Here is an 11,953-nt window from a genome sequence, read left to right on the forward strand (position 1 = left end):
CGCTATGAGTCGGAAACGACTCGACGGCACATAACAATAACAACAATCTTGTCTATAAGAGATGAAGTAAAAAAAGGTTGGTTAGAGATCAAGGTGAGCAGTGAGTTTATTATGTTTATGGGAAGGTATAATTGAGAAGAGGGTCAGAATGATTCACAACTTGAAGAATGCAGTAAGTCGCCAAATCATTTGTGAAGAAAATGTTGAATTGTTATATGCTTTGGCATGAATATTTTAAGCAACAAAGAACTGAGTAGCATATAAAGGAAAGAAGGGGGAAAAAAAGAGATGGGGTAGAATTTGTCTCAAAACAATTTTATGGGGGAGCTCTGGCGGCCTAGAGGCAAGAAACTATACTGCAATCCCCGAGGTACGTGGTTTGAATTTACCAGATGCTCTGCTGGAGAAGGAGGGGAAATCTCCTCCTGTACCAGTCAAATCTGATTTGATGGTATACACAAAATATAATAAAATAAAATTTAAAAAAAACCTGGGAACCAAAACAGTATAACATAGAGCCTTTTCCTCTGCTCGTCTCTCTCTGTGCCAAATCCTGTATTCTTTTATAGGCTTTGAAGGCTTGTTTGGTCTCACCTGAGCATTTATTCTATTTCCATAGGATGGTGCTACAATCTCTGGGTGTTGCAAATAGTCAACATTAGCCTGATAAATAAGAGGGTAGGGGTTTAAGTCAATCCAGTGATATTTCTGAAGAAAAGATTGGGTACCATATTAAAAAAAAATAATCCTCCTCTGAATAATAAGCTATAGAGCAGCAGCCTACGTTAACACATAGAGGATTTCCATAATTAAATTTAACTTGACTGCAACTATTGATTTTAGCAATGAACCAAGGAATAAACAAAAAGTAGCTTAAAAATTCACTCTTCAAAGTAAAGATTCAGGGAAAAAAAGTAGAGAAGATGAGAGTTACCTAGTCTGGTGGCCTTTTCATCTAATTGAAAGGCTAACTCAGCTAAAAATAAACGTACTGAAAAGTATGTCTTAAAATATGTTGAGATTACTGGGTTGAGGTTAAGTTTATTGTTAAACTTTAATTGAATCTTCATTTGAGTGCTTAGTTGAAAGGAAGAAAATGGAAAGTTGTGTTTGGGAGATTATTTCTTTTCATACCTCAAAGTTAACCATAAAAGAGTGGCTTATTTTTTGCCCCCAAGCACAATTTCTATTCTGCTCCTAAAATGAAATTGCATCCAAAAAGTTGTTTAAAAATTAAAATAGAAAAGAAAAATTACTGTATTAATCTTTAACTGTAGAATTAAAAACATCTGAAAATCATAGAAAAAATAAATTTTTAACTAGTTTCATGTTAAGATGGATATAGAAAAATCTTTAATAGAAAATAATGGTGGAACTTGATTTTTAAATTAACAGATCTGTTTTGTTTATTTGCATATAGGCATGTCCAATTTATAACTATGATTGTACTATAAATTTGAAGATAATAATCATGAATACTTGTGAAAAAACAAAGTTTCTGCAAATGGGCCATCATTGCTGTGTGACTTTCTGTATTTCTGATTGTATTGATTAGTAAAAAAAAAAGGAAATGAATTAGAAACGTATCACATTGGATACGTTTTTAAGAAGAAACTTTTCATATGGTATTTTTACTATTTTAGTGTTATATTTTGGCTATTTTCTCTTGTGACTATCATATGAATAAGACATAAAGTTTGTCTTTATTCAGATATTACTGCTATTGATGACAAAATGCTCATCTATAAATGATAATATTGAATCAGACTCATGAGATAGCAGAGATTAAAGAAACAGATCATCCAAACAGAAATATGTTTGGATGCTTATAGACAGGCTGAATATTTGAAATACTCAACCAATTTTCAAGCTACAAGACTCTGCCATGTAGATTATGCCAGGTCCTCAACGTGGCTCTTAGAAAAGCCTGACTTTGAGGAATGACATCACAGCATCAGTCCAGACTGATCTGCTGGCATCATGGCTTCCTAGAAGAGACAATGTTTCCTGTGGCAACATTACAACATGGTAACTCCCTAGAAGTCAGCGTACCTTGTAGGTAACTCTGGTGTCGGGGGCACCACCGGGCAGCTGGGCAAGTCGGTAATTTCAATAGCCCTCAATCTCTAATATAAATATAACAATCATACAGTAAATATTGTACAAATAAACACATAAAATCTAAATCAAAGTAGCACAAAATAGAGCATGAAAGAGTTATTACCCAAATTAACTGTTTTTAACAATCCATTTTTTTTTTCAGTGAGTAATTCTGCACTATAATTCTTTATTGAAGGACACATGTATATCTTATCTATTTAAGGATGCCGTTTTGGAACAATTTTGCAGCAACAATTTTCGCTTCACCTGAAAGTATAGTTTTACAAGGAACAGAAACACGTAAAATCACAGAACAAGTATTTTTCTTCAAAAGAATATACCAGAAATATGTAGTAATTCTTGTTCTGTTTTCCCTTCTACCTTATTTCTACACTATAAGGCAAAACATGATGTGGTTATTGTCTTATTTTACATATATTGTGTGCTTTTTCTTAAAAGCGCCAAAAGCCAGAACCAATTTAAGAAATGGTGTAAAATACAGTGCAAACACAGATGACTCCCCTGTCCCATGTTATGCCTATTAATGGTTTAGGATAGGACAAGTTTCACATGTGTTGTTCATAGGGTAGCTATGAGTCATAGATAACTTGATGGCACCTAACAACAACAATGCAACTAACACAACTTCTTTTTTAAATAAGTTTAATGAAACCAGTATGTAAGGACTGTTTCAAAGCTTATAGTTAGACCACCTGGTGTGACTGAGTTTATTCTGACCCATAGCAATCCTTTAGGACAGAGTGAAATTACCCCAAAGAGTCTTCAAAGCTCCTCTTTGTGGAACCAGATTGGCACATTTTCTCCAGGGGAGCCACAAGTAGACTTGAACTACCAGCTTAGCAGCCAAGCAAATTAACTATGCCACCAGAGTCACTTAAAATACTAGCAAGGCTTTCCATATATGTACGAGATGTGAACTAAATGAAGCTTTATGTGGATTTTAATATCTGCACTGATAGGCAAGGCTTTTTGTCGCCCTATTAAAAGGTCCCTTTATGCCTGAAGATGTAATTTACATAATGAATGCATCTACTTAGAAGCCCAGGGGCTGAGCTGGAAAGGGGAATTCATCTGATTTCTAAAACTGGCATTATTAAATGAAAAGGGAATTCATCTGATTTCTAAAACTGGTATTATTGAGTAGGGCATGTATTTAGTTTACTTGTTTTTCCTCAGCATAATACATAAAAATCCATATTTATAAGGCATTTGATAATTTATGAGATTGTATTTTAGGAAGTCTCTGTTTAATAGAAATGCAATGCAGTTATGTTGAAAATAGGTGTGACCATGAAATGCAGAGAAAACTAGTAACAAAATAATACTGTTTTAGTATAAGAGGACCAAATCACTATTAAATTAGACTTTTTAAATTCTCCTCCAAAGTAGCAAGTTGATTTATCTAGAGTAAATTGCAGTCATCATGGGAGAACAGGGAAAGATTGAAACTCACTTTCTCAGCCATTTCATGAGAATGATGCAGCGAATGTTCCCTTTCCGAGAACATCCTTCTCTGTTCATAGCTGGCTAGTCGACAGGTGAGCCATGAAGAGAGGGTGCAGCCCCCGATCCCAATGCACGCCAGGGACATGGAGGCGACGTGCAGAGGGTACAGGGACGAGGTCTTCTTTGTGACTGCCCGAAGGAACTGAAAATTCAGGATGCCCCCAATGAGTCCGCAGATACAGCAGGCTGAAAAAAGGATCATCTGGTAAGGAAAAGAAAAGAGTGTTAGAATAGAGGAGGTCGAGCTGATCAGACCAGAAATACACTCCGGGCTGCTAGTCAAGGAAGACTGGTGCTTAGTAAGGAGATGGCCCAGTGAGTGCTTCATGGACTGTAGGAGCTACCCTTAGCTCTTGTTTCTGTCCATTCTTACTATTGGGGAGACGGTAGTCCACAGGGTTTCTGGATCTGATAGGTAACTATATTAAAACCAAGAAAATGCTTTATGAATACTTTGAAGTATTCAAATATAATTTCTGTATAGATTCAAATTTAAGGATATTTACTTAATAATTACTCTGCAATACTCTAAGGAATTTGGTGGCACAATATTTAAGCACTCAGCTGTTAACAGAGAGATTAAGCAGCTCTAACCCACTAGGAGAGAAGAACAGGCTATATTCTCTTCTAATTATTTCAAGCTAGGAAACCCTGCAAGCAAAGCTCTATTTTACCCTATCTGGGTTTTTGTTGTTTTGGTTTTTTTTTTTTAAGTTGGAATCCACTAGAGGGCACTCAACAACAACGACGTGCTACTACAGGAACGCCTGAGTGACAAAAGTTGCTTAATTGCTCTGCTATTAATGGAAAGAGTTACACTATTAACTGAAAAGTTGGTGGTTTGAACCCAGTCGGGGCACCTTGGAAGAGCTATCCGGCACTTTCTTCTAAAAAGGTCACAGATACAAAAACTCTATGGATCTCAGTTCTACTCTGAAGAACACGCTATAGTCTAGTGTTGAAATCCATTGAGCAAATACATAGTAGTTAGTAACCTATTACTGTGCTAGAAATTTTAACAGATAATTTATTTTATCTTAATTACTTCTCCAAATAATCTTCTGAGAAAGATGAAGATAAAGATTTTTGGGGGAAAAGTTATGGTAAGAAATCAACATTAAAATTTAGAGACAACTTGGATTTTCTGACTTTGAATCAAGTAATCATCATAATATGTAAATATCTTCTCATTAAACTATCATAAATGCCAGCTAGCTTTAAATCTTTATACCTCCCTATGGAGGAAGCTCTGGTGGCCTACTCCAGAGGGAGTCTCACTATGAATCCAAAGGCCATGCCTCTCTGGCTCTTTAAACCCATTAACTGATCTTTGGGATAGAAAGATGAGCAGTCTCCTCCCAGTGATTCACCCTCAGAAACCTGCTGGAGGGTCAGCTATGAGTCAGTTCTGATTTCATGGCAATGAGAGAGAAAGGGCTATGTGAGGTATAAAAGCTTAGAAAACCTAGTGGTTTGGGTTTTTTTTTAAATTATTATTTTTTTTACATTCATTAAGTATGTGTTGTGTGTGTGCGTGTGTGTGTGTTTGTGTATTTCTTTAACAGGTAGCTTAGATTCTATCTCACACTATTTTGTTACTCTATGGTACCACATGGAAAAATACACAGCAGGTGTTCCATAAACACTTTTGATAGTCTTTTTTTTTTTTTTTGAGAAACACAGGATGTGGCTTTCCTTTTGATCTTACCATTGGTTTGATCTGGGTCTCTAATAATAGAACCAGAGAGCTTTAGTAAACTGAAATATCATAGGATTCCCTGCAGAAGCAAGTACAAAGCTTTCTGTGTAGTAAAGGTTCTGTAAATATATAATAGATTTAATTAACTATTTCACTGACTTTAAAAATTTTATTTTGTTTTTTACATTACAAAAATAAATTTTATCTCATGATATTTTAAAGCTATTATGATGCTAGCTTAATTATCTAGTCTTGTATTTATTTTTCTCTGTAACACAGCTTCTACTTCAGTCACTTCTCTTACAGCTCATTGGTATAGCTTGCTCCATGTCACCTCATTGATATTTATCTTTTCCTAGAAATAATATTGTTTATTCCCTGAACTTCTACATAAAGTCCAAATCAAGTGTGAATTTTTCATTACTTCTTAAGGGTATAGTTCTTTTATTAACATGAAGACATCATTCTCATCTGGGAATGAAAACACTCAGTGGACTTGGAGGGAGGGATTGTATAACAATGAAAAAAAAAATTTCTTTTACTTTTCAAAGAGAAGAGCAAACTAGGGGGGAGAGGTGGGCAGGGAGAAAAGTGTAACAATGAATCAATGGAAATCCCAAGTTTCTGTAAATTTTCATTAAAATGAATAACAATAATACAAAAAGGAAAAAAAAACCAAAACACTAAGATCTGTAGCCAAGAACCCATAGTATGGTCAATTCTCACTAGGTTGAAGATTCTGGATCCCAAGGATGGTTGGCGTAAACAAGTCTTACATAATCTGATTAAAGTGTAGAACACTCTTCATAACTTAATGCTGTGTATAGAATCCTCAGGGGTAAAGGACGATAAAGTGGGAGGTCATTTCTAGAAAGTTCAAATCTTATTTTTATATTTTCTTGTATAGTTTCAAAAAGATTTGCTGGTGGATACTAGTGGGCCAATTTTAATTCGTGACAACTCAATGTGTATAGAATAGAACTAACCTCTCCAGGCTGTGACCTTTCTGAAATAGATTACGAGGCCTTTCTTCATTTCTGAGTGGAATCAAGCTGCCAACTTCTCAACTACTAGTTGAGTGCTTATGTTTATGTCACCAAGAGACCCAAGATAGAAAAGAGCAACTAATTAGACTTTTTGTAAAAAAAAAACAAAAAAAAAAAAACAACTTTGTCTTTCTTCCTGTCTTCTGTTCTCTAGTCTCTTTTTTATTTCTTTCTGCAGTTCTGAAAAGTATTGCTAAAATAACCATACTGAATCTTGATAGAGGAAGAATGTAGAAAAAATGGGACAAGTATAATGGGGTGAGGATAAAATCACAGATGCAAATTACTATGCTCTAAGCAATTTTTCCCCTTCGATTCTTTTTGTCCATTTATGTCACTACACACAGAAACTATATCCTATGTGATAGATTATCTAAAATAATGGAACATTAATTCTTTTAATCACAGTGAATATTCTCACAGAGGACTGGATCAGAAAAATTAACAACAACCAAAAATTCCCTCTCCATTTCTTGCCCTCTTAGTTGTATGGCCTCCTCTTGGGAAACTCTTTTTTTCAGGAGAAAGATCGCTTTCCAGAGTTCATGTGCAGTATTACATTTGCTGATTTGTAAATGTCTATGATCTCTCCACAGTTTGTTGTTGTTAGGTGCTATCAAGTTGGCTATGACTCAATAGAGACCATAAGAAGAACAGATTGGAAGCTTTTCCTATCTTGTACCATGGTCACAATCTCCATCTGCTTCATGTCAAATGCATGACTCACTATCTTATTAGACTCAAGTTAATAATGGTGCAGAGTCCAAGTCCTTCCAAAATACCAAAGAAGGCAGTGGGACATCCATAAGAAAGCAGGCAGAATTTCTCCTGCTGTCAAGATGAGCAGACGCTGGCAATGGATTCTTTACTCTTGAACCACATCCTTGTTGCACGGAACATCTGTGAACATTTTAGGCGATCCGTTCATGGTTAAAAAGAAAATTGTAAAAAGCTTCTCAAGAATTAACTGCAACCACAATGGCACAGCTGCCTTGTTACTCTGCCTAAATTAGCTTTACAGTCAAAGAAGGCTAGTAATCTTCAGACCTCATTCCATATTTAGTCACTTAAATATTCTATAAACTGAATCTATGCTTTATTGAAGGATTAATAAGATTGTTTGGGAAATGATAAACTGTAATACTGGAGACTCTCGCATCCACAGGAGTAATGAAGAGCTACACATTTATGACATTCAAAGAGCACATCAAAGTTTCCCTTTTTGTTATGGCTTCTAATAATCATGATGGTTTTCTTAGAAAACAAGAAAGCCAGGATTGAACTGTCAGTCTTTTTTCTATCCTAAACCAGTAATACTCAGCATAGGAAAATTGGCTTGTCAGCATTTCTGGTTTTGAGTTCTTACATTTCAAATACTTTCATGCACAATGCAAGCAAGGCAGAAACTTACGACAAGTCCAGATTTCTTTTTGGCACACAGTATTCCACATACGCCACAAAGAAGAAACTGCAAAGGAGAAGAAGAACACATTATCTCTCATTCAAAGGAAACAAGTCCCCTAGACTTGAGCTTACAGTTCATTCATGACATTTACTCTGACGAAGTAAAGATTTTGCTTTCTTCTATACTATTGATGAAATAATAATTTTGGGAACTTTTATTCCTCCTGGGTTTTTGTTCCAACAAAAGAGTCAAAGGAAAATATTTTCTTTTAAAAAAATGTAAACTTGAGGAAAAACACCTTCTTGATAAATTTGGCATAGGCAATTGGAGGATTTAAACAAAGCTGGATTCCGTTTTAAGAGCAGGCAAAACTATGAAGTAAGTGAATGCTCCCCTGCCCCACACTTACCATCTTTTTATCTGGCTTAGTGGTAAGGAGTTGCGCTGCCAACCCCAAAGCATGTGATTCAAATCTTGTTGTACAAGAAGATGGGCAATCTCCTTCTATGCAATTAACTGCCTCTATAAACCCACTGGAGGGTCCGCTATGAGTCGGTCTGACTCGATGGTATGCAGCAACTACAACTTTCTTATTGAGGAAAAGTGGTGTGATGCATTTATTCACAGAAAGTTATTAGAAAATAACGGGTAGGGAACCTAAATGTAATGAAAAGCCAGGCAGGAGGATGTTTTAGTATATAAAACATACTTTGTGCCATTCAAACTGTGCCAAGCAGAATCACAATCTCTTTATCCCACCACAAACATTGCTTTGGCTCATAACTTGAAAGAAAACAAATTCTTGATGACACATTATTTGCTCTGAATTCAAGCAACAGTGATATAATTTCTCTGTAAAAGCAATTAGCTAATTCAGTAATGACAGACTTGTAGAGATTTTGATGATAACTTCTTTAATTTAGATAGAAGTACATAAGATCATTTGAATGAAAAATTGTATACACTTTTGACTTGGGATGATTCACATGACCCTAGGAAGAACAAAGATATCTTGCCTATCCAGCAGCATTTTCACAGTCTCTACCATTCTCAAGATCACTGTGGGACTTGCTGTGTCAATTCATCTTGCTGAGGGTCTTTCTTTCTTTCACTGACCCTATATTTTTCAAGCTTATCATCTTTTTCTAAGGACTATTGTTGTTGATTGCCTTTAAGTCAAGCATGACTCATAGTGACACTATGAACAAAAGGCCTGAAGCCTCTTTACAACTATGGACATTTATCAAAGTTCATAGAGTTTCTGGAGGCAAGTTGTTTAGGAAGTGGATGCCACTAGCCCCTCATATTCCCAAAGTGCGTGAGATGACGTTTTATCATCCTAGCCTCTAAGGAGTGCCATGGCTGCACTTCCTCCAAGGTAGATTTACTTATTCTTTTGGCAGTCTATCATCTAATCAGTGCTCTGCTCCAACACCATGATTCTTCTTCACTTTTCCTTATTCAAATTCCAACTTTCAGATGCATATGAAACAATTGAAAATACCATAAGGTTGGGTTAAGTGTTTCCTGTTTTTTTTAAAACTTACCTCTTTGCTCTTCCCCCCCGCCCCAAATTTTGGACCTATGATAAACTATATAAATAAGACAATAAAGTAGTTAATAAGGAACAGCCCATTGAGGGTTTCTAAATTTGCCAAGAAATCTTGAATGTGACTAAGCTTATTTCAATTTGAAAGCAAAATTTAAATTTAATTTTGCTATCTCATGTAAAAAATGGAAATATACTCTGTGTGTGTGTGTGTGTCTACCATCGAATTGAATCCAACTGGCAGAGGAGGAGATTGCCCCTCCTTCTCTGGCAGAGCTTCTAGTGGATTCAAACCACGAGCCTTTGGATTGCAGTGCAGCTTCTTGCCACTAGGCCACCAGAGCTTCCCTGGAAATATACTTTTACCTAAATATTGCATGCCTCATTGTATCTTTGAAAAATACAAATAAGAATATTCTAAGGCATTTTTCCTTAAAAGGATAAAATTATTCCAAAAAGGTGTCACAGTGCAGAAAGGTAGTTAAATTGAAAGGTGCTCCAAGAATTTAACTATTTTGGTGTATAAAGAAGATAAAACTTCAAATTAATTAGAAGAAGATCAGGTCACTTATTCCAATTTAATTAGTGAAGTTAAAAATATTTGTTAATCTTCCTGAGAGACTAATATTACAATGAGTGTGAAAGAGTTTGAAAAGAAAATAAATTTTTTAAAAATTGTAGATATAGTAGGAACAATCTACTTGATTTTAGAGGGGTGGGGAAGATTTCCTAATCTAGCCAAAAAGAAATTAGAATTCTGTTTAAAATACATCTTATAAGCAAAAGATTTGCTTACCATGTATATAGAGATCTAAAAAAATATTTTTAAACCATAAAAATGAGGAAATAGAAATTTAGAACTTTATAACTTGAAAGTTAACATAATTTTCACAAAACTTATGAACTTACTTCTCAGTAACCATTTCTTGCCACTCTCTGTATCCTAGATTCATATGAACTTGTCTTCATATAACTTCTTCTTCAATGATCCTATTTCACATCTTCTAAAGTTACACTCCTTAGCTTAAACCAATTATTTTTTCTTTATCTTTGTTTTCTTTATTAACTTTTTGGCAAAACTTTGCAATTTATGTTGTTTTTTTCATTTAATAATTCACATACAATTTATTTTTAAGATGCATTATTATTTTATAATATTTATTCACATAATTAATAAATCATAATATCTGACCACTTTATTTTTATTGCATTTCTCTTCATGCAATTTATATATGGATTGGAGATTTTTTTGGAGGAGGAAGGGGAAGGGATTAAAATGAGTGAATGATTTATAAACTTTCACTTAAAAAAAGCTTTAATAAAGAAAAAAAGAAATGCATGAGCATGACCTAGATTCATTAATTTTAATCCTTTCTCCTGCTCACCAACATTCATCTGTCAGTTTGCCTTAGGGGCTTGCATGTTCCTATAATGCTGGAAGCTACAACACCTATATTTCAAAAACCAACAAGGTCATCAGTGGTGGAACAGATTTTCCATACTAAGAAGCAGGACTGGCTATACATGTCTGAAATACCAAGAATTTGAAAACCCTAGGTGATCACTTGCTGTGCATAAGAAAGCTGAACAATGACTAGGGATGATAGGAGAATTAATGCTGTTGAGCTGTGGTGCTAGAGAAGAGTATTGAGTATACCATCGACTGCTAGGAGAACAAAACAGGTTCACCCTCGAGAGGGTAAGATCAGGCTACTCCTTGGAGGCAAGGATTCTGAAGCTTTGTCTGACATACTTTGGACATGTTGCAAGGCAGGATGGGTCCTTGGAGAGGGACATCATGATTGGGAGGGTGAAGGGACAGCGAGAGAGAGGAAGATCCTTGATGAGCTGGATTGATTCAGTGACTGGGGTAATGGGGGTAGTTGTGTCAGAGACAATAAGATTGACACAGGATAGAGCAGGGTTTAAGGCTTGTTGTATGTAAGGTCACTATGAATTGCAGGTGACTCAATGGCACATAACAATGACAACAGGAATAATAGAAGAACATTGTTGTATGTACTGTCAGAAGATGAGTTCCTCAGGTTGAAAGACACACAAAATGAGGATGGAGACAAACAGCTTCTGTAAAGTAGAGTGTTGATACTCTTGAGAAGTGATGTTGGAGAAGGATACAGAAGGTCCCATGGACTGCCAAAAGAACAAATCCATATGTCTTGGAGAAGGTCCAACCAGGATACTCTTTAGTGAAACTTCATTTTAAATAATTTGCACATGATGTTAGAAGGGCCTAGTCCTTGGAAAATGACATTGTGCTCGGGAAAGTGGAGGGTCATGAAGGAGGGGAAGACCCTTATCAAGATAGGCTGACATAGTGACTGCAACAATGATCTCAAGTGTAGCCAGGTGATGAGGACGGCACAGAGTAGGACAGGGTCCAGATCAACTGTTCATAGAGTTGATGTGAGTCATAGCCACAGCACCTACCAACAACAACAACAGCAACATAATGACTCAGATGGAATAAACTTTTCACTCAGTGAAAGATTCAATGATGCTTTGTAACTCACAAAAAAGGACAACATTTTCAGTCATTCGTTAATTAAAATATGGAATGTATGAAATGTGAATCTAGAAAAACTGGAAGTTGTAAAAAAAAAAAAAAA

General features: G+C 35.5%; 1 protein-coding gene across 1 annotated transcript in view; it reads right to left on the bottom strand.

The window, feature by feature from the left end:
- The window catches only part of TMEM196 (transmembrane protein 196), a 90,518-nt gene that overhangs the window by 2,525 nt on the left and 76,040 nt on the right, over positions 1-11,953 (bottom strand). Inside the window, exons 2-3 of the mRNA XM_006880282.1 lie at positions 7,784-7,840; positions 3,575-3,829 (exon numbers count right to left, since the gene is read on the bottom strand). Coding sequence (XP_006880344.1) covers positions 3,575-3,829; positions 7,784-7,840 — 312 coding nt within the window. The remainder of the gene's footprint in view (positions 1-3,574; positions 3,830-7,783; positions 7,841-11,953) is intronic.

The sequence above is a fragment of the Elephantulus edwardii genome, unplaced genomic scaffold (assembly GCF_000299155.1).
Source record: "Elephantulus edwardii isolate Elephantulus edwardi_28Jun2011 unplaced genomic scaffold, EleEdw1.0 scaffold00007, whole genome shotgun sequence".
Lineage (NCBI taxonomy): Eukaryota > Metazoa > Chordata > Mammalia > Macroscelidea > Macroscelididae > Elephantulus > Elephantulus edwardii.